Consider the following 23,570-nt stretch of genomic DNA (forward strand, 5'->3'; position numbering starts at 1 on the left):
CCGAGGACCAGGAGATCTTTCCCGAGGAGCGGCGAGAGGAGGCAGCGGGCCCCGAGAGCCCCGCACAGGCCGCACGCCCGCGCGGAACTACAACTCCCTGAGCGCCGCGCGGCACCAGAGGAGGCGAGGCCGCCCGTCTCACCGCCGTCTGAATGACGTGCGCGCCGGCCACTCGGCGGGGCGCAAGCCCGCGGCTCCGCCAATGGTGGGCGCGTGAGGGCGGGCGCTGCCGTGCGCCGCTGCCGGCCGGCTCTGAGGTGAACGCGGCGGGCCGGGGGCTCGGCCGGGGGGAGCGGCGCTACTGGGCCCGTCCCTCCCGCTTGCCTGAGGGTCCGGGGCGGCAGGTGAGGGACGGGAATGGGAAGGGAAGGAGGAAAGGAAGGGGAAGCGGAAGCAGCCGTCCCCGGCCGCAGTGGGGGGAGCGGAGGAGATGCGGCCGTTCCTGCCAGTGCGCGGGGCTGGGCCGGCGCCGCCCCCGCTCCGGCCTGAGGACGGTGCCCGACCCCCTTCCCCGGGTGCCGCCCTGTCTGAGGGGGTCCCCCGCAACCCCCGCCGAGAGCCGCATGGCGGGTCCGCCCTCCCCGGCCCGGCCGGGTGCTCTGGGGCCGGCTCCGCCGCCGCCCGGCTCGCGGGGCGGCCCCGCCGCTTCTGCCCTGCCCTACCCGGCGGGCGGCCGCAGCGCCAGGGTACAGGTACGGCTGGGCTACGGCCAGTCCTGCCCTGTCTTCCAAGGAAGACGGGCCTCTTCTTCTCCGGAGGAACAGCCGGGGCTCGGTGGATGTAGCTGCATGAAGTTGTTGCTCTCCCCTCCCATTTTGTGTGACAGCAGGAGTGGGGGGAGTGTTCTTTCCTACCTCAGCCCGCACCTGTACTTAATTACAGGATGTGGAAAGACTCAACTTTTTTTTTTTTTTTTTTTTTTTGCGTTCTTCTGTATTTGGTTTCTGGGACTATTGAAAGTGAGTTGTGGCGTCTCTCAAAGAAAGTTGTGCAAGTAAGAGCAATGAGGAGCTTTTCTTCTGGCCAGTGTCCCTTTTTCTTTGCTGTGTCTGAAATAGGATATATGGCCAATGGTGTGTTGTTTTGTTCTTCTGGTGGGTTTGGGGGATTTTTTGGTGGTTTTTAGAACTGTTTTGGGTTTTTAGGTTATTCATGAACATGTCATATTTGTCTGTAGATGTAGCTGTCTGCTTAGAGCGGGCATACTGGTGTATCTCTGTGGTAAGCTGGTTATCTCTCATCTTTACTGTTTTTATGGTGCCTCTCACCAAGCTCTTTTACTATGGGAACGTTTTACCTAATTTGGGTAACACAGATTCAGTTTCTTTTTTCACTGAAGTTCGTGTAGTGCATTTGAGAAAATGAGAGCATCTTTAAAGGTATTGGAAATACAGGATAGGAAGCTTTAAAAGCGTAAATGATTCGTGTGTTCTGTGGTTAAAAAAAAATTGAGACTAGCACTCTGTGACTGGTATGTGCATCTTCTGAGGACAAAAATCTTGTTATGCAGATGCGTCTTTGATACAGTATTTCCTGTTAGGGGTACAAATAGACATCTGGAGTAGAGAGAAGAGAAGCAAAGTCTTAAAGGCATGGGATATCACGTTTTGACAAATTCGGCATATAACGGTGTTGTCAGCTGTGCTTTGCACATTCCCAATGTTTGGATTGATATTATTGGTTTCTTTAAGTAGGTACTTCAGTGTATTTGTCATGTTTACGATGAATACGAACTTAAGTCTTGTTTGTGTTAGCGAGACACAGGAAAACATCTATCTCTTGCTTCAGACACTTTGCCTCCATTCATGTGGGAGACCAAAAATTTGTTTTGAGAGTGGTGCAAGAAAAGTTTTTAGTATTCTAGAGAATCAATTGGTTTTGAGTGGTAATTCAAACATGTTTAATTAGCTCAGCTTGAAGTCGGTGAAAATGTTGACTTTTTTGTAGAGGAAAAAACAAGAGACTTAAATGATTAATAGCAGTCGTTACCACTCCTAGTGTAAACATTCTTAATTTAAATAGCTTGACCTTTTTTTCTCAAATACAGTGAAAAGGTGATACTTGTAGTCTTTGAAATGCTATTTGCTATGAGATCAACACTGCTTAGGAACAATAACTGCATGTGCAGAACTCTGAGTATGACAGGAAGGGGAGTGGCCTTTTCTGGTACTGTACCATCCTGCAGTGAAGCAATAAAAAGGTCTGTAAAGTTAGAAGCCAATTTATTGGCTTGCTAAGTTATCTGCTAAGTCTTTACACAAAGAAAAGTCTTACTTTTTAAAAAGTCGTAATTTTAGAATTTTGAATTGATGTCTGAATGCATCTTGCTATAAGTCTCACAGATAACTGCAGCTGAAGCTGTGAGTGAGGTCACTGGCTGTCTGTGGTGGGGGGGAGGTTGTTGCAGTAATTCCTTTTGTTATCCACTCCTGGGAGTCTTGATGCTGGGTGGTTTCATAGTGACTGCTGGAAGAAGAGCATTATAGGGCTTACCATTTAACTTGGGCTGTGTCCTGTGTAACAAATTTTGTTATTAAATTAAGTGGTCCTGCAGTTTTGAAGATTTTTAAGAAGTTCTTCCTGATGAGTGTGTCTCTTAACATGCAATGTCTATACCTCTGTTCTTGTACGTTGCTAAACTTCATCTGTGGTGTATTTAAGAAATTAAGCTCTGCTTTGTTTTCAGAACATTCGGGCAGTTGATGTTCAGTGAGGTTTCCCATGTAAGCCAGTAACATGTGGAAATCTATAGCCCCACAGAAAAGATTTGTTCTTACACAACAAAAATGTTGCTGGATCCTAAGACTCCTTCCATAGTCTTAATAAATTCCAGCAGTCTGATTTTCTTAGTAAACAGGACTCTCCTGAGATGAGTCATTTTGATACTGATGAACCTGCCTGTGATGATTTGAGGTAGTTTTACAGTGATGAGCTTCCCTGTGGGTATCTATTCTCAACTTAATTCTTCAGAAGCAGCTTCTGAAGAGGTTTAGATTTGAGCCATAGGCAGCTGGAACATTTGTACCTTGTATGCACTCTCTGCGTTAATTATAAAGAAAGCCAACTGTCAATGTTCTAAGGTTCTGAAAATTAAACCATCTGAATAGCAACAGTGTGCTCTGTCACTTAGGTGCTTCTGTCCTCTACTGCAGTTGAGGGCTGACACTAGATTCTCTGAGACATTTCATAGTAATCCTGTAAATAATCTGTTTTTTGGTATCTGGGTAAAGAAGTAGGTGAGTATTTAAAGTGGGTAGGATGATCTTACCATGTCTTCTATTGTGTGTTACTTCAGTTTTCACCATAATTTTAAAATTTAAGTTGGTTGGTTGGCTTAATTTTGTCTTCTGTTACAGTTCTTCTTTGGCATTTAAACCACTCATAGCCAAAGAAAATCTGTGCAACATTTTTTGTTTGGAGTCACCACAGGTGTTCCCCCCACGTTTTTAACGCTTTCTAAAGATACTTGGTCAACAAACCGTTGCACTGGGTTGTATTCAGTGTTAAGTCCAAAAAGCACCAGATCTTGTGAAACCTTGTGGGTGTTTTACATTCAAACCCATGCTGCCAGATGAATACAATAGGCTTATCTTTTGCTGTCTTTCAGCAGTGCAGATATGTCAATGGATCAGGTTGTTCTGAAAGGTTCTATTTAAAAACAGTTCTAACAACCTGTAATTTAAAATAAGCTTATATAAAGTTCATTTCTGTATATTTCTCAGGAGTGTGCACCAACAAACATTTCTAACGTCCAGGTATTTTTTCCAATTCAGTATCTGAGGAGAGTCAAGGAAAATGTCTCTTGGCTTTCTTGATGAAATAAAACTTATAAGGAATCTAATGGCCTAACTTTTTAATATACCTCATGTGTTGCTCAGTCTTATTCATCCTCTTGCTGTGTGCAGAAAACTGCTTTACCTAAGTAATTTTTCGTTTCATTTGTAGCTGGTCAGTGAAGATGGTAACTTGTCTTGAAGCAATTATTTTGAAAGAGCAGATGTGTAAGGTTTAGGGATGGTTCTCTCCCTTGCCCTTATCCCTCATTCCTTATGCTGTGTCTCCTCTTCCCCATGTCTCCTAAAACCTCCAAGCCCACGAATAATAGTCATATGGAATTAGGAACTTGCACACCTAGAAAATGTGCTCACAGAACAGTCTCTCTGTTCTTTTTGGTTTTGTTTGGTTGGGTTTTTGGATGACTGCACCATTAGGCATGATCTTGTTCTAAAAGTTCTCATGCCTTATCCCAGAAACTCAGTAAAGTGAGTAAAATAGGATCTTCGCAAGAATGTTGGTAAGGCTCACAGAGAAGCTTTCTTTCTTAGCAAGTGAAATGAAATCTAGACCTTAAGAACAGTGGGATGAAGTGTTCAAAGAGAATTCTCATTATGTGGACACAGAATGTTATGGAAATGATTGCATAGGTGAGTCCTGCATTGAGGAAGCAAGAGACTGCAGTCAGTTGGCTTTCTCTGTTAGCAAGCTCTGAGCCCAAGTCTTCAACATCCCAGGTGACAACGTAAGACTATTTCTTATCTACCAGAAAAACTGAACATGTCAGTTTCGATTCCTAAAAAAAAGTGGGAGAGAGTGTTATCCATAACAGTTCCAAACATGAGATCTGTTGTGCCTATGGACTCACTGAGCATTCAGTCTGGCATATGTAGTTCAATTGGGGGGAAAAAAAAAGGCATATTGACTTTCATTTTGGCTTTTGAGCCAGTTTTAAAATGAAAAACTGTGAGAAAATTGATGAGTGGTATATTGTGCTGCTTAAAACTATACATGAATATAACTTTGGGCTTAGTAATAAGTACCAAATTCAGTGTGAGCATTTTTCTCACGCATGTTTTGTTTTAATAATACCACAGTTCAGTGTTAGTGGGTCTCTTAAGAAAGTGATTTAAGAAATGGAGTAAGTTGAAGCGGAAAAAGTTCAGTCAAGTTTCCTTTAATTGAAGGCTGTTCCATGCCACTGCATGTTCACATGTTTCCTCATCTGGGAGTAGGCTGCAGCATGTGTGCTGACCTTCGTGGCAAAAACCAGTCAGCTCTGGAAGACAGTTCAGCAGTTCTTGTTTAACATAGTTGTTATTTTCCTGGTCCCTCCACTGCATTCTCTCGTGGCCACCCCCAGCTCCTCACTGTGTGTTGGACACGTGGTAATTGTACCACAGCCAGGCTCTAAGAGAGGACCTTCAGTACCCTGTCAGTTACTCTGAGCTGCCTTTATGCTTTTCACCTCTCCCCCTTGGCAGGTAGCTGGGCGTGCACATGTGCAGGTAACAGAGCAGCTACAGTGAACTCGTCTTCTCCTGCACATCAGCAAGTATTTTGAAACTGAAATTTGTCTGCTCACTTGCTTTAGATTCCTCTCAAGCTGTTTGACTCCCAGCTGTTGGAATCTGGAGATGGATTGCAGAAGAGAGCTGTTCATCTGGAGTTTTAGGTTCTCTGAAGATGGCTGCTTATGACACAATTCCCACTGATTCTTGCTCACAGATAACTGCCTCAACCATCAATCAGTTGCTTTTCAGTTCAGTGTCATTGGGATTTCTTAATATTCTTCTAATTTGCTGTCAAACTCACTTATTCAGGTGTTTAGTTCATGGGTGAGAATGGCTGAGGCTTCAGGCCCAGCTGCAGGTGTCTGAGGCTCACATACTGAACTTGGGGACTTCCCTCTCCTCTGGCTTTGGGCAGAAACTGGTGACTCAGGAACAGGAATCTTGGAGCGGAGGGTATTGGAGAGTACAAGAATTGCAGACAGGTAACTTCTCTCTTCTCTTTGATAGGTTTGGAAGAACACCGTCCTCTGACCTTCAGAAACCTGGAGTTTTTGTCAGTGAGCTACCTGAAGGAATCTAAGGAAATTATAGCTGTAGCTTCATTGCCATTACTTTTTTGGTGTTTGTACCTCTTTCTCAGTGGTTTTAGATCAAGAAACACTATGAGCACAGTAAGTATTTACTACTCAATGCAAACCTGAATCTTGAAACATGTTTTCCATTGTACTTCTGCGAACTTTTTTATGAGTTTGTTGCTAATACACAGGAACATAACTATATTGAATCTTCATGTAAGTTCAGTAAAGGTTTTTAATCACTCTAGATGCTAGCAGTAGTTCAGAAATGCTCACAATGTTAGCAAAACCTGATAAATTGTGAACTGGTTTCTCATTTGCAAACCATGATGATAGGCTTTTTCTTGGGGAGGCAGCTGGTAAGAGATCTGAATTTGGAGTGATGTCTTTTCCTTGCTGCGATCGGTTTAGGTAGCATACCACCTTTTGATGAATATTACAGCCATTCCTGAGTGTTTTCTGTATCCTTGTGTGCTTTCATTGGTGTTGCAAAGTTGAGAGCTATGTTAATATTGCACAGAAAATTCTGAGTCTTTGTTTTCTCTTAGACTCAACGGAAGCGCCGTGGAGGAGCAGTTAATTCTAGGCAAGCTCGAAAAAGAAACAGGCTCATGGCTTCTACTGCTGAAATGGCTTCAGAAGCAGAGCCAATAGAACTTGAAGAAAGTGGTAAGCTTTCTTTTGAACTGGTAAGAACAGAAACTACTTCTGGAGGGTTTGGGTCCAACTGAACATGTGTTTTTGCCAGTTTCTAGGCAGTTTACTGGAGAAGAAGGGAAACCTGATTTTAGGAATTGCCTAGTATGGTATTGCTAAACAACAAGCCTACTGAAAACTGATTTGGTTTGTTACTGAGCTACAATGCATTTGCCACTAGTGATAGATGGGTTGCATAGGAAAAGGTCCTCAAGTGCTGCTCGAACATCTGGATGTCTATTCAGATGACACAGGAATTAGAGCAGCTGCCACTACGCAGAGTGGCAAACTAAATTTGGGAACTCCCAAGTTTGAAGAAGATAAGGAAAACTTATTATCATTAATTGTGCCCCATCCCTCAAGGGAACATGCACAGCACAATACTGTTACATCCTATTATTATATTCTGTATGATTCATGTTATTTTTCTGTGTGATAAACATTCTCCTGTGTCAGATGAATTGTCTATTGCTGTGTACTTGCAAGCTGTTGTCATCCAACAGAGCTGTGTCAAGAGCTTAGCTGCTCTTTTGCATTGCAGCTTGCTGAAGACAGGGCTGTTAAAGCTCTCTGTGGATTGCTGAGGGCAAAGCTTGAGTGAAATGCTGGACTTGTTCCTGAAGAGAAAATGGGCAGGAGATGGTTGAATCTCAGGCTGTTACACAGTGGCAGGCAATTTTCCTCCTTTTCAATCTCTGACCTTGATTCTAACTTTGTTTTTCAGCTGGTGAAGAAGTAGTAGATCTCACATGTGAATCTTCTGATCCTGTAGTCGTTGATCTAACTCACAATGATTCCGTTGTGGTAAGAAGTGAATAGCACACTTGCTAAATATTGTAGTTAAATTAGTTTTCTCTTGTGTTGCCTGATAGAATCTGACTTGAAGGGTAAGTTTTAAGTTCAGAATTGACTTGTCAGGGCATGAAGATCCTGTGTTACAGATAACAAAGAAGCTGCTCTGGACGTGGACTTGCAGTTCATGATAGGGTAGTATAAAATAAATTTTTGCTCCAGAACCTGGAGTTTATATCTATCAGTCATAAGCAGTGTAACATAAAAAGAGATGCAGTTGATAGTTGAAGTTCTTCTAGATATATCAACGATAGAATCATAGAATTGTTCAGGTTGGAAAGGACCTCTAAGATCATCGAGTCCATCCATTCACCCAGCACTGCCAAGTCCACAACTAAGCCATGTCCGTAAGCACCACATCTACATGTCTTGGAAATACCTCCAGGGATGGTGACTTCAACCCAATGCCACTGGGCTTCCCTGGGCAGCCCCTTCCAGTGCTTGACAACACTTGGTGAAGAATTTTTTCTAGCGTCCTTATAGGCTAATGATTTAAAGAAAAAGCCAAGGAAGAGAAGAGTAAGTCAAGTAAGTTCAGCTTAATATTCCAAGAGGTCTTTAAAAAAAACTTTTTTTTTTTTCTGCTCTTTTGAAAGCTAGAATAGTCTTTGATCCAGCTGACAGTGTTGTTTATCCCCTCAGGTTTGGGATGCCACTGCTGCTGTGCCAAGCAGGAACAAGCAACAGGAATAGCATAGGGAGTATTTCTTGCTGGGGTTGTTCCTGAGCCTTTGCAAAGGAAAGGCCTCAAACTTAACAGCAGAAGCTGTGTTTACTCTGCTCCAGTTCCACCAAGAGCGGGTTGGGGATTAGGCTTTTTTTCTTCAGCAGCTGCCATAATATGAAGCATTTGTGGACATCATGGCTGAATTGGCCTGTTTGAGGAGAAAGAGGGAAAGATTCACCTGCAGCCTGAAATCTAAAGCATGGGACTGAAATGGGGGAGCAGGGAGGAGTGGATTCAGGTGGTTCATAAGGTGCCTCTATTTCTACTCCATTGGAGCAGTGGGAGCAGAACCATCAGCATCCACATAGTTGTTTACAGAGAACCATTTAATATACTACTTTTAATATTCTTAATCAAAATAAGAGTAATAGCCTACCATTCTTAGCTTTTTTTGTTGGAATTGCTGTGCTTAGCTGGTGTTTGTATGTCACACCAGGGGTGCATAACAAAGTCTAATTGTATTTTCTTTTCTCTCCCTTCCCTTATGTATTGATGCAAGATTGTTGAAGGTGAGTTGACATTTTAAAATTGATAATGGAATTCTCGTAAACGTAATTATTATTATTTTCTGTTTGCCTTTTCCAGTGAATTTGAGCAGGATTTATTGAAACTGCAGAGGGCCAAAGACATTGCTAAAGCATCTGGCCAGTGCCTTAGAGAATTAATCCAGTCTCTGTTAGTCACTATCAGAGGTTGTAGAAAGTGTATGAAATAAAATACATCAAAAGCTCCTCTAAATACTTTTTCTTATTTTCTAAAGACAGAATTTAAGCCTCAAGGTGACCATAATTTTAATTAGCACTAGAATATTGGTTGTGAATAAAAAAATGTCAGGAGGTTTGTTTAACGTGTATTGCAGTGAAGGGACTAAAGAAAGTGATTTGTGCTCATAATATTCACTAGTCTAACATGCCTCAAATATTGTAGTGCAAAGTATTAACTGGTTTTTTTACTTTAGATGTTAAAATAGTTACAGGTCTAAAGAAGTTAATCTTTTACATCTTTCAGACCTGGTTCTGATTACATTATTGGAGATGTATTAGTAGGTTGTCAGCTGCTTATCTAGAATGTAAGCTGTTCTGTGCTGTGAATGAAGCAAGAGTAAGTGAAAAATGCCTTCATTGAAAGTTGTAGCTGAACACTTAGGCAGGAAGTGGCTTTAGTTTTGTGACTTTCTATATAATTCTAATTGATTAGTGCTTGATTATTTTTACATGGATACAGATAAACTTGAGTTTAGTCCTCTCTCTCCCAGGACACACAGCAATTGTTGCAGTTCCTCACCATAGGATTGTAGCAGTGTCTGTCGGTAAGGATTGGGAGAGGAGGTATCTTCCCTTTATAGGGGAGATGGATTCACAGCTAGTGTAATTACGTGGAACGTTTGACACTGAGGATCTTTAAGGTTAAGTTTTAGCTGTTTGTAGGGTGAAGAGAGCAAATACTTTGTGTCAGTATGTAGCAGAATATTCACGTCTGAACATGTTCAGCTTTAATATTTGGAAACTAGTTTGTTCGAGATTGCTTTTAACCCAGCTGAATATGGTCTAATCTTGCATTTCAAGGATAGTTCCAGGGAGAGAGAGAGATGTAATAGTATAGCTAACTTAACAAAATTAAATTACAGAGAACCAACGACAAAGGAGAAATCTGAGACTAAGAAGCCAGCGACAGTCAGACAGCTGCGTACTGAGTAGTGATGATGAAGATGAAACAAGAGATAACGATGTGTATGTGACTGATAAAGCATCTCGGGAACTGGGACCACTGGAAGAGGAAACTGCAAGTTCAAAGTACGTATGCCTCATGACCTAGCAAACATTGAGTTGTGCTTTTTTTGTGACAGACAGGACTAAGTAGTATTTGTCATCACCTGACTTACCTTTGAAGCCTTCACTTACTCAGTTTCCTCTTTTAATGAGTATGACATCCCATGTTGCATGATAGTCAAATGATACCATTTTCACTTTAAGATGAAAAGCCAGCCCAAAACAGATTTACAGTTTTGTATACAGCCTTAAAGATGAGTGTGGGGTATGGCAAGGAAGTGGGGATTAGTAACAGGCCAGAGCTCATAATATATTGCATTTCCTTTTCCTACAAAGCTCCAGTAGTTACATTAGATATAAAATACTCGTGTTGGTGTCCATGAGGTTTGGTATCACAAGACTGGCAGGCAGCAGACTGGCAAATTCCAGTAAAAACACTTATGCATTCCCTGCTTTTTTTTACATACTGTGCCAGTTGCTGCCTTCCTTGAAGCAGCAGCTGTCCTTCCCAAGGTATATTTGCAAGGTGATCCTGGAGGTCGTGCTCTTATGGCCAATTCTTGTTCTGTCCCATGGATGTCATGGAGCCCTGATATGTTTGCATGTTGGATGGAGATCTTGCTGTTTGAGTCAGTAAAGTCCCCATTCTGCAGAGAAAGAGTAAATCCTGCTACAGTGTGTTAGACTAAGGAAATGAAATCTGGTGTGTGTGTGACTAGGCAAGTTGAAGGACATAAGAATTGTGATATAAACTTCTTTTAAAGTGGCTTTTTTGTGGAGAGTGGGGGAGATACTGAATGAAGGGTTGAATGAAGCTGATGTGCTTTGAGCCTTTTGGATTACTGAAAGGCAGCGTAGGAGAGAACTTGAGTATGTAGCTTTTAGGTGCCAGGTCATAAATATGCCACCAAAAGGTTCTATGCTGTTCTAATCCATAGTGCATTTTGCCATTGGAGTTGTAGATGTTTAAATTTTGGGTGTTAAGTACTTCATAAATACCACTAACTGGATAATACAAAAAAGTAATAGTTTGTTCCTTCAGCCTTCTCTGTTAAAGATTGCACCTTCCGGCTCTGTGTAGATAAGGCTGAAAAAACTCAGTGCTGCAGCATTTAACATTGACAAAAGGGTCCTTCCTGGTGCTGGGGATTCCCAGAGCCATCTGCAGTGTTGGACTCCTCATCCTTCTAAAATGATCATCAATTGTAATTTGTTACTGAAGTGTTAATATAGCTGCTGCCTCAAGAATTTGAGGAGTAAAAATGGGAGAATTCGTGGAGTTAAATTCTGTAGGTGAAACTAGAGGTAGATGTTAGTAGTGCTCTCTACTAAGATAACGACACAAAGGCCATCTCAAACTTTTTATTCATGTTTGATTAATAAATTACAAACTGTGGTTCAGCATGGGCGGTGATGTAAGAAAGCCATGTGTTTAGGGTAGAGAGTTCTGAAGATTTAAACTCGAGTTTGTAAAGAAAAGTATCAGGAAGCTCTTTTTGTTTCTGCTAGCTGATACTATTCATTACTTGGGCTGGGACAAGTTCCCTAGGCAGCCGAGCTCTGTCTGTTGCAGCACGTATGTGCAGTACTGCTGTCCTGGAGGCTGAAGGCAGCAGAGGCACGTCTGTAACCACAGCTCAGTAACAGACACTGAGTTGGTCTTTCCACCGTGGAACGAGAAATTTGGGCTTGAGTGTTTCCTTGTGTTAGTGTGTTCCTGACCTACATTTTATAAGGAGTTCTTGGAATGCATGTGTTACTGGGCTGTTGCTAAATTAGATTAGGGGATTTTTGAACTTCTGACAACCTCTTCCCTTTCTAGAATGACTTGTTTCCAAGGCACAGCTCAGTGCTTTTGTTACAGAGCTGTCACTGATGGCCTGTTGGAGATCGGTGCAGAACAGAGCAAGAGAGTGCTGTTAGTTCTTGTGCTAGACCAGGGTGACTGACTGCATCTTCCTCCTAGGGAAAACTTTTCCTTTAGTACAGGGAGACCCAGTCTTGTTAATACATGCCACAAACTGAGGAGTTAAAGATACACAGGAATCTTGAAAAGAAATGCATCATGGCTAGTCGGTGCACTCAGATGGTGACATGACATTTTGTGTGTGTATAACCCTTGATTTGCAGTGGAATTAATGGTTGCATGTTCTTTCTTGTTCTGTTCTCTGTACCACAAGGCCGTCTGGCACTGTTAGCTGTCCTATTTGCATGGATGTCTACTCAGAGGTAAGGATCCACATGCTGTCATCCTTTATATTCTGTATGAGGGAGAAAGGGGCAGAGGGGGAGCTGCACAACTCACTTGGCCAGTGTGGGATGTTACAGAGAGCTGGCTTGAAGCACAGAGCTTGCCTTGAAGCTCATAGTAACTTTTCAGTCCAAGTCACTTCTTGGTGGTGGGGGAATAGGGAGGAACCCTTCCCAGAATGGCACTGAAAGATCTTCAGGTTCCTTACTATTCTAAGAGTAAAGGACAATTCCAGATATTCTAAGTCCTGTTTGCCTGATGGCAGTAGACCAGCAAAGTTGAATTTTTTACTCCAAATGCCTGTTGTGGTTTTTCTTCCAGATTGTGCAAAGTGGACGACTGATTGTGTCAACAAAATGTGGCCATGTCTTCTGCAGTCAGTGCCTCCGTGATTCCCTTAGGAATGCCAACTCTTGCCCAACCTGCAGGAAGAAACTCACTCACAGACAATATCATCCCATTTATATATGAGTACTTTTGTTTCTCAGGACAGACCCAACTGGATTTTGGGGGAAATGTCATGCTTTCAGTGCTCTGAAGATTTAAAGAGCAGCAGGTTGTGCACAAATCCAAATAAAACTGGGTTTTTTGGAGAACAACTTGTACGTATCTAGACAGCTTTTTTATGGTCCAAGTTGCTTCTTGTTATGTTCCTGGTTATCATGTTACATCGATGACTGTCTCTAAACTAGACCAGCAGCCTAGACCAGGAAGGAAGCAGTTAATCTATTTCCTTCTACTTTTTGTAGTGCTTAAATGAGGGGGTGTGAATATTTTGTTCTTTCTTACTCTATGAATTATTCCTACCATCCCATACAGGTGTGGAATAGTTCCCTTTCAGAAAACAGATTAGCAATTTACAATTTCATTACACCTTTTTTTTTCATCCTGTAAGAAGCTCATGACTCTTGCTTTCTTGCTATCATCTTTGCCCAAGTAGAGTGAGTTCTGTACTGATGGGTTGTTTTTTCATAAATCAGTCTTAAATTGACAACAAAGGTTATGCAATAAAGTAACCTGCTGTTAACCAGCAGGTTTCAAGTGTTTCACTTTCAAGTGTTTTGAGCAGAAGGTTTGAACATGCAGATGTTTTTATGAACTCCATGAGATCCCAAGCACATAGATGCATTGCAGCATGTACAATGTGAAAATAATTCCTTGATTGTTTTAACTGCCAAGAATTCCTGTATATTTTAATCCCAACACTGAATTTATTTTCTAACATGACGAGATGGTCTCTTGGGTTTACTTGTGCTGTAACACTCTTGTAATAATTAATGAGTATAGTCTTCTCTAGGCTTCTTGGTGATGAATAAGAAGCAAATTCATCTGTATGCTGTCCTCTTGTCAGCTGAATACCAAACTACCTACAGATCTTCTTGCTGTATCAACTGTTCCCAGTGTAATGCTTTAAGTTCAGTGTGTTCACTTTGCTGTTCTCGCTGGTTGTTACACTGGCACCTGACTGGATGTAGCCTGGTGAATAGCATTGAAAATTAAATAACTGTACTGCCTTTATTGAGTGGAGGCTTTAAAAAGTATTTGGTAGCAATGTTGACAGCTTTTTAGAGAAAAGTTTAATCTCCCTTTGCCCTGAGGGTTGTCCAGTTTGCTTTAAATGCAGTTTTTAGAAAAGAAGTCAGGTATATCTCCTAGGAAAGACAATTCCTATAGTTGAGAAGGCAGAATACACCAGTTTATGCACTCTTATCCAGTCACTTTTTCCTCAGGGCTGAATTCTAAATGTCTACTTCACACTTACAGCTAAAATGTCCAGGCTGGTCTGGAATCCAAGGTGAGCTGATACAAAGAGATTTATGTAGACAAGATGATTAAAATCAGTGTTTTATGATCCACAGCTGCAGTAGGTGCATCTATGAAAAACTCCAGAATTAAACTTGGACACCTCTTGGCAGTTGGTTGCTTATAGAAACCATTACAAGAACCATTCTGTGCCCTGGTGCAGCACAACTGTAGGATGTTTAGTTAATGTTGGTATTGCATGTGTCTTTGCTAACCTGTCCTCAGGTTAGCAAGGCTTTCTTCTATGTAGGAAGCCTTTAATTAAAGAAGCTCTTCTAAATTAGCTGTCTCAAGGTCTGCCTTGCAACCCAAAGTAAAGTTGATTTTTTTTTTTTTTAATTAGGTTATTTCTGGATATAGTAATAGAAAGTTTTGTTACATAAAGGCTGGCTCAAGAAATGCAGTACCTTCCCCACCCTGGTTTGGACTAGCTTTGGTTCAGTGCTGTTAGCAGGAATATGCAGTTTCTGTATTGTGGCAATAGGGTGACTCCTACAAAGTTGCACACACGTAGTTCCTATGTGTTCCCATGGGTAAGATAAGCTACAAGCAAGGACTACGGCTGTCTCAGGATAGTGCAGTGACAGTGATGGCTGCATTTGTGTCCCAAAAAGCAGAGAGTTGATGCTTAAAGCATTAATTGTGTGAAGAGAAGTAGCCCAATCTTAAAACTGTAGAGATGCTTAAGGGTCACAGAAACTACTTTCTCCCAGTAGCTTAACAAAGAAACAGTAAATTACGACTTTTTCCTGAGGTGGCTGCTGTGTGAAAGGAATGATCAGAAGAGGATTTAAGGGATTACTACTGAGGATGAGGGAGAGTCATTTAACCGTGCATCTTTCACAGTCTACTAGCCATAGCCTAAATGATTTTGCACAACTTCCTCCATGTAAATACCACTTTAGAGTTAGTGTCTCAATAAATAGATCTAATCAAAATTTAGATATCATAAACTATAATAAAAAGTTTCTAGCTTTTGTGTACCCTGTGAAGTGCCACAAATTTTGTGCATCTCAAAACGAATATTACGTCTCAGTACATGGGAAAAAATAGGAAATTCCTTACATGCTTTTTTCTTTAAGGGAAAAAAAGTCTGATATATTTGAGTTCCAGTATTGTTTCACATTGGCAAGAACGCATAGGTAAAGAAAAAAATCTTTATATTATGTAGATGTCTGTCTTGTTGTATATAGTTCAATTTTTCCTGTATTTAATTGTATTCAAGTTTGTCAGCCCATCTATGTTCAACTCTGCTGGTAGGCAGAGGGTTCTCTTAACAGGTGGAAATAAAATGATTGGATTGATCAATCACAAGTGCTTGTTATTTTCATTGCGCTGTAGTCATTGATTTGGGGGAAAAAAGTCCTGGAGACCAAAGCCTTTCAGGTGCTGGAACCAGTGTGTGCTGTGTGGGGCAAAGGACAAGGGCATTGCCTGGGATGAGAGAGTGAAGTCCTGCTCAAGTCGGGGGGAATGGGGTGATGCAAAGGTGGGCTCGTGAGTGGGGGAAGCCCGGCAGCCAGTGCCAGAGAGAGAGCAGGGAAGAGGGTGGGAGGGTGTTGGGCCATCTCCCTGGGGGTCCCGTTGCCTGCTGGATGTGAAGCAGCTGCTGGAGAAAGGGCGAGGAGGAACACTGAGGAGAGGACTGGGCACAGTGTAGTTTCCAAGTCGCACTAAAGCTCACTTGATTTTTTTCTTCAAAGAAACTAAAGAGATGCTGTTCCTGAAGGTCTTGGCTTATCCCTTCCAGGGAACCAGTGACAGCACAAGAGGACATAGTTCTAAGCTATGCCGGTGGAGCTTTAGGCTTGACCTTGGGAGGAAGTCCTTCACAGCAAGGTTGGGCATTGGAATGGGTTCCCCCAGGAGGTTGGTGGAGTTACCATCCCGGCAGGAGTTTAAGAAAAGACTGGATGTGGCACTAACTGGCATGGTCTAGTTGATGATACAGTATTAGGTCATAGGTTGAACTCAATGATCTCAAAGTTCTTTTCCAACCTAGTTAATTCCATGATTCTATGATTTTTGTTCCTCATTTTTTATTAAGTTCCTCCTAAAAAATGAAGGGGAAAAAAGTTCCCATTAAGGCCAGCTCTTTTGCAGACTCAGACGCAGAGAATGGTTATGGTGGGAAGGGAGCACTGGAGGTCTGCTCGCTACGCCCCCAAGGCAAACTGCTCTAGCAGATGTACTGTGAGCATGGGTTTGCCCAGGAGACTGGGGAGTGTCCCAAAAACTGGCAAAGGTTTCCCAGGAGGGGCCCAGCTGTGCTAGCAGCCTGGACAGAGAGGTGGCAGAAGAGGCAGCCAGTGACCTTGCCCAGCACATCTCCTGCCCCTACCCTTTGAGTCCTTTGTGATGTGGGGCCTGCCTGTGCCCAGAGGCCGTTCGGACACGGCGGGGCCCCGCCCTGAGCAGGAGGGTAGAAAAGAGCACAGAGCCCTGGGGTGCGCTGTCCCGGGTGAGCGCCTCTCTCGGGAGGCAGTATCTCGGTGGAGTACCTCCGTGTCAGACGACGTCCGAGATGGCTACAGACAAGAAGACCACCACCAGCCAGCCCAACCAGAGGCCGCTGAGATGGCAAAAGAGGCAGAAGGTAAAGGATGGGGTAACACAGAGCTGTCTTGGGGCCGGGGCCGGGCTTGCCGTCATGGTGGGAGCAGCTGTGCCATGGCAGCCATTTCCATCCCACACGGCCGCCACCTCGTCATCCTTCTTCTCCATACAGGTGTGTGACTGGGAGTCACGGGCAGCACTGCAAGAAAATGAGCGCCCTGACTCTTCTGCTGCCTTGGGCGAGCAGGCGGCAGCAGCGGGGGCAGAGAGCTGGGCAGCGGCCCCGCACAGCGCCAGAGGCCGCGGCCCGGCCCGGCCCTGCTGTGCTCGCTGCAGCGCAGTGCCCCTGCCGCCCTGAGCAGCGCTGCAGCTGGGATCCCAGCCGGGGACACAGCGGCACCCGGCTCAAGGCAAGGACACGGTGATGGCAGCAACAGCCCCAGCAGCAGGGGCAGAGAGCCGGCCAGCTCCCCCACACAGCCCCTGCTGCCCTCCCGACCCCTTGCCCAGCCAGCTGAAAGCTGTCAGTGGGCAGGGGTCAGGGATAGCAGTGGGGACAATCCTGCCACTACCCGGGACCGAGGAGAGGGCCTGGTCCATGGACGAGGATCTCTGGGACATCTCCAGCCTCCAAGAGCTGTCCCAAGAGGAAGAAAACACAGACGAACCACCATCCCATGGGGAAGACAGCTGTCATGGGAGAACTGGGAAGGCAGCAATGTCCGCACCAGCTGCTTGTATGCGGCGGTCTTGCTGCACCCCCATAGTGGTTGCCTGGAGGGGCCCAGCATTCTTGGCAGCGTGGGCAGAGAGATGGCAGGAGAGGCTGCCAGTGACCTGCCCAGCACATCTCCTGCCCCAGCGGGTCCCATGGGCACCCCACCAGCAGCTGCTGCCCTGGCTGGAGCTGCTGAGGAAGGGGAGCACCGTGTGCCTCCCACAGCCGAGGCACAACAGGCAGCCAGGACAGCAGCTTCTCCTGCCTTCAGCAAGCAGGTGAAAGCAGCAGAGAGCCAGGCAGCTTCCCTGCACAGCCTCAGCTGTTCCCCCAGCCCCTCTCCAAGGCAGCTGGAAGCTCTCAGTGGACGGGGGCAGGGGCCACAGTGGGAGCAGTCCTGCCAGCATCAGGGAATGAGGAGGGGGCCTTCTGAAAGCTGGACAAAGACAGGCAAGTCTACAGACCCAAAGAGGAGCACAAGGGACACCAAAGATACCGTACTAAAAAGAAGGCCCCCAGGCTCCCCACACACCAGGCATGGGAAGAGTTCTGGAAGATTGAGTCGTGCACAGCCACAGGCCACAGCCCAGCTGAACCCAGCAGAACCCACTACGACGGGCCAAAGGCCCCAGCCATGCACCTGTCACAGCACCGGGACCCTCCCAGGCCCTTGCCAAGACCTGTGGAAGATCTTGGTCAGTGGGCAGGGGCAGCAGTGAGGGATGTCCTGGCAGAACTGCGGAGCGAGGAGGGGAGCTGGTGTGACAGTCTGTGCGACACGTCCAGCCTCGACACAGTCCTGACACCGCCACAGGTCGGGGAAGGCTCCTGGTCCAAGGATCACCAAAATGTGAGCAGTGGGGAAGAGAGCATCTCAGTGTCCTCTTCTTATGACCTGAACCCTCTGCACTCTTACAATGGCACAGGACAACTGCTAGCGCTTTCTTCCCAAGAGGAAGAAAACACAGACCAATCACTGTCCCACGGGGAAGACAGCAAGGACACAGAATTGTCGCAGGAGGACTGGAACGCCAGCACTATCCAGACTATCTGGGTCAAGCCCTTCTTCCCGTCAGTCATGCTGGACCTCTGCTCGCTGCTGGCAGAACAGGCAGATGCTGATCTGCCCAGCACATCTCCTGCCCTGGTAGGTCCCAAGGCCACCCCACCAGCAGCTGCTGCCCTGGGCAGAGCTCCTGAGGAGAAGGAAGAGGACCTTGTGCCTCCCACTGCCAAGGCACAAGAGGAGGCAGCGACAGCAGCTTCTGCTACCTTTGGTGTGCAGGTGGCAGCAGCAGGGCCAGAGAGCCGGACAGCTGCCCCACACAACCCCTGCTGCCCCCTGCTACCCCTTGCCCAGCCACCTGGATGCTCACAGTGGGCAGTGGGCAGAGGCAGAAGTAGGACGGGGTCCTGCTTGTGCTTGGTGCACCCCACCAAGCGAGGAGGGGTCCTGCTCCCAGGAACTCAGGTCAGTCTGCAGCGTGGCAGTGCTGTCCACAGAGTGGGCAGAAATCTTGCCCATTGCAGGACACTGAAGCTGCAGCGCTGACAAAGACGGTGCCTCAGTGTCCCTCCCGTACGAGTCACGGGCAGAGAGCTGGGACTCTGGAGCGTGCACACCCACAGACGATGGTCTGGATCGGCTGGTGGCAGCCCAGATGTGTCCCTACCACATGAAGCCACCACTCTTTCACAGGGGTACAGGCATGGAGTCAGAGGCAGGAAGTCTGCCAAATGGAAGGTGCAGGGAGGGATTGCAGGGAAATGCGGGCTGACATGGAGGACACTTGGTGGGAGCACGACTTGCTGGAGTGGGACAGGTGGTGATTTGAGCGCCTGCGAAGCAAGTGCTCGGCTACAGCTGTCCCCATGCAGCAGCCTTCCCCCTCCAGGAGGGTGCTCAGGGCACTGCGCAGGGCATTTGGGAGACAAAAACCCTCCCTCCACTGTTCTAGTTGTAGGAGCCTTCCCACCATGTCTCTGTGATGCCCACAGAGGAATGTGCACATTTGTACTTCCTCTTGTTTGCTCCCCATACCACGTCTGTTTGTGTAGAGTCATCCGGGGCAGGCCCTGGAGAAAGCGGATGCCTTGGCTGCAGTACCTGGAATGCCTTTGTGTGATTGCAGGCATCCATTACAGGTGTTGGCATGTGACTGGCAGCCTTGGGATGGTGTTGGACACTGAAACACAATAGTTTATGACTTAAACATTTTTGTGAAGGACCTTGTGCCTGTTACAGCAAAACTGTATTACAAAAGCTGCAGAGAAAACCACCACACCCTGGGTGGGGCCCTGGCTGAGCCCCTACACCGCTCACTGATGAAGACAAAGTAACAACTCAGGGCTGGGGAAAAAGGATACATTCGCAGAGCACAAGCCTAATGCCTTCAGAGTGGAGACCCCAGCCCCAGGACTATCAGCTGCCAGGCTCACACGGACCCTCACGCCAAAGGGTGGAGGGAGAGGGGCTTTGGGTGTGTGTTAGAAAAGCCTCTGGTCAGAGGTGAGTGACTGCCCATCCTCCACTGTGCAGAGGAGCCCAAGCTGCAGGGGCCCTTCACCCCAGGGAAAAAGCTTATCCACAGCAGAGGGGGGTTTCATGGCCCATCAAAGGGCCCCCCCAAAGGGGTCCCCAGACCCTGCACCAGAGCAGTGCAGCATGATGCAACAAATCCATAGTATTGCAAGGGACGTCAAACTGGCCCCCTACAAGGGAGGCACCTGGGTGTTCCCACCTGGCCCAAATTTATATTAATCCACTGGATTCTATACTCTTTGGTGTGGCAGCAGCAGCGGGTGGCCCTCACCGCCAGAAGACCAGATGGAGGGGAGCAATGAGATGTCATTGGGAGCCTCAGAAGGGTGACGTGTTTCTACCTAACCCCTGTCACCTCTCCCTGTTCCCCCACTCCCCCCCCCCCCTTCTTTCTCTTTTTCTTTCTTTCTTTTCTCTTTCTTTCTCTTTGCCTCTTTTACTATTAAACAAAATATATCAGTTTTTTGGCACCAACATATAACCTTGTTTGGTTTTAATCACATTTTTTGGGTATATTTTGAACCTTCAAAGTTCTTTCTGTTTTATACACAGAGACTTGATTTTCTTTGCTCTTCTGGATTTAAAACAGGTCGTAACAGATGGATAGGATTTCCCCAACAAATCTGGTTTAAAGACCCCTTCACCAGTCTGGCAAGTCCCCAGCCAAAGACCCTGTTTCCCGTCTTGTTCACATGGGCCCTGATCACATGGATCAGTAAACCAGGCCTGGCAAAGCAAGACCCACAGTCTGAGAAACTGAAAGCCTTAGTATGGCATTGATAACTTCAGCAGTGAGCTGGATGAGGTGATTTGAGAGCACTCTCAGACATTTTGCAGACAACACCAAGTTGGATGGGAGTGTCAATCTGCTGGAGGGCTCATTACTGAGATTTTATTGTAGCTGCTGCCTCAAGAATTTGAAGCTTAAAAACGGGAGAATTAGTGGAGGAGTTGTGTAGGGAAATTCTGAAGGTAAAACTAGGGGTAGATGTTAGTAGTCCTTTTTGCTTGAATTTAAGATAGAGGGCATCTCAAGCTTTCTGCTCCTGTTTGATTAATAAATTACCAAGTGAGGTTTAGTATGGGTGATGACATAAGGAAGCCAAGTGTTTAAGGTAGAGAGTTTTGTAGGTTTAAACTAGAGAAGGTCTTGGCTTATCCCTCTTAGTTGCTTTTCTTATATTTTGTTCTTTTTAACTCTTTATATTGTACACATATGGAGTAGCTGCCTTTCCAAATGCTGATGAGCAATTTGCTGTTTCATTATACTTTTGTTTGTATCCTAAAATAAGCTTATTACTTTTTTGCTCTCTTCTGTACTATGTTTGCCTTATTAGAGTGCATTCTGTAATAATGGATCTTTTTTTACAAGTCAGGATTAAAGTGACAACCTCCATCATGCAATAAAATAACCTGCTGTTCAAAAGCTGTCAGGTGTTTTAAACAGAGGGCTGTGTGGACAGGAAGGCCATTGTTACAGGGGAGTCCTTGCTGCTTCAGTTAAGTCCTTGATCTGCTTCTGCTGGAATATTGGATCCATCAGATCTGCTCTCTGATTTGCAGCCAGATTTGGCACTTTGGTTGGATGAACCATGCAGCAACTGAAAAAGGCTGTTCTCACTTGGGTTTGATTCTGCATCAGATTTTTGGAAGGCAGAAGGGGTAAATATGAAACATGAGCCAGATAGAAGACCGGGTCCAGGGCAGACCAGCCCTGTCGAGGGCTGTCTAGACATGGCCCAGTGGCTGGGCTGAACATGTAATCTGGGTAGTGTTTGCAGTGCTGCAGTGTCTGAAGTGAAGGCTGAGATTGGGAGGGTGGTCCTGGGGGCTGGAGTGGAGACCACGGCTATGGAGTGGGGACCAGTGCAGGAACATCGTGAGCTAGCAATTGGAACTACAAAGGAAAGGGTACAGATGTGTTTGCAGCTGATTTGTGTGTGAGCAGACAGTTGGCAAAGGGGAATTGCCAAGGGCAATTGTTGGTGTATGGCAGGTGAAACAGATTAGCAGGGCCATAGCTGCGTTCTGGTTGCAGTGCTCAAACCTCAATTTGCCTGGATTAGGATGATGACACAGGTCTGGGGCAATGCTGACAGGTGACATGATGCCATCTAAAAAGTTTTTGTTAACTGTAGAGTCGTGTCCTTGCATTGTGTCTGATCTACACTTGGTGGCAGCGAATGCTAATTTCATATGTTCTGTATCTATTCCATATGTTCTGTAAAAATCTATTTTATTCTCTAGGTCAAGAGTATGCAGTTGAGCCCTTGGGCTTGTGAGGATGGTTTAACCTCCAAATATTTAATGTCTTTTTTATGTCTATGTAGCCTGATGATGTAAAATGCAGCTTGGTTGTTTGTGTTTCATCTAAAGACCAAATTCATTGTGGTTTCTACAGTTGACTTAGGGCCTGCGAACAATGAGATGCGTTAGAGCTGCTTCATATTCTTTCTGAAATCCTAAGTCCTCCTACAATTTCTCTTTGAGGGTTCTGGAAAGGTAAAAGGAACAGCAATGTCTGGTCTGGGGCTTCCCAGAGGAGAGGATTGCCATCTCTGTCAAGGAGAGTTGTTGGTGCTGTGTCCAAATGCAGTCCAAGAGTCTGACATGTCCCTTCAGAGAGGGGTCCCACCCATGCCAGTGGTGCAGGATGAATGCAGAGGTGATGTGATATATCCTGGTTTTGTTAGTAATGAGATGGAAGTCTCAAAGACCATTTAAAAAATATTTTGAATAGTTGCCACATCTTTCATTCAGTAAAGCCCTTGATTACACCAGCAATGTAAACCTGAAGGCCTTACTTCCCCGTAGTAATTCTGCTACCCACAGATTGTAGATTGAGACTTTGTGTATTTTTGTTTTCCACAGTAGATGTTACCTTAAGGTTTTGGGTAAGCAGTTAAAAGCAGATACATTAGGAATGAAAATGGGAATGGAGAACTGCTTATTTCTAATCCTGTTTCCTCTCTCATATTTCATGAAGAAGATATTAACATTAAAAGTCGTACACAGAAAAATAACAGGTTATGATATTGATTTAATACAGAGGTTGCAGAGGTCAAGGGATTAATGGTCTTAGAGCTGTACCTATATGAGCACTTGCAGATGTCCATTTTAAACACATTCTAGTTCATGTGGGAACTTTTTTCAGAGGGAGTACACCAAATATATTCATACTGAGTGAGGGATTTTCCTTGTTTCTTGGGGAAGGAGAAGCGCTTCTCCTTTCTCTAGCCGTAGTTTATCTCACATAGTGCCTTATGGCTCTGTGGGATGAGATAGATAGAGCAGCATTATTTTTTTGTGTAAACTTCTGTGTAGCTCTTTTTGCACATCTTGATTTGCAGCATCATCACAAATGGGCATTTCATAATTAGTGTGATTAAAAGCACACATATTGCAGTGGAAGAGAGCATGAAAATTAGTCCTTAAAACTCTGCTGCAAGGAGGTGGTGTGCTGTGGCTTCTTTCCTTTGCCATAAATTCCTCCATAAATCTCATTTCAAGCCTTGCTCAGTAGCGAAAGGGTATGAAACTGTGGCTATTTCCGTGACCAGTGTTACGACACCATTTCCCCAAATCATTTATTAGTTGCCACAAAGATTGAACTAATTCAGAAATCAAAATTTTAGACATGGATCGTACATACATTTGTGCCTTCCTTCTTGCTGGAGTGCAGACAAATGAATTTTAAAAATAGCCTGGGGTGAAGGTTTAAGTTTTTCGTTTTACAAGGCTCTTTAAAAGCTTCTTTTCTAACCTGCCAAATTATAGGATGGCTATAATTTGT

The 23,570-nt window shown here is 45.0% G+C and overlaps 1 protein-coding gene across 1 annotated transcript; it reads left to right on the forward strand.

Annotated features, from left to right (window-relative positions):
• The first annotated feature begins 245 nt into the window (after window positions 1-245).
• On the forward strand, window positions 246-15,275 carry RNF4 (ring finger protein 4). The gene is made up of 8 exons (XM_048304340.1): window positions 246-344; window positions 5,796-5,959; window positions 6,412-6,532; window positions 7,284-7,363; window positions 8,638-8,647; window positions 9,766-9,931; window positions 12,088-12,136; window positions 12,480-15,275. Exons 2-8 carry the CDS (start codon window positions 5,951-5,953, stop codon window positions 12,627-12,629), a joined length of 585 nt encoding a protein of 194 aa, XP_048160297.1. The 5' UTR covers window positions 246-344; window positions 5,796-5,950; the 3' UTR covers window positions 12,630-15,275.
• The last annotated feature ends 8,295 nt before the right edge of the window (window positions 15,276-23,570 follow it).

The sequence above is a fragment of the Corvus hawaiiensis genome, chromosome 5 (assembly GCF_020740725.1).
Source record: "Corvus hawaiiensis isolate bCorHaw1 chromosome 5, bCorHaw1.pri.cur, whole genome shotgun sequence".
Classification (NCBI taxonomy): domain Eukaryota; kingdom Metazoa; phylum Chordata; class Aves; order Passeriformes; family Corvidae; genus Corvus; species Corvus hawaiiensis.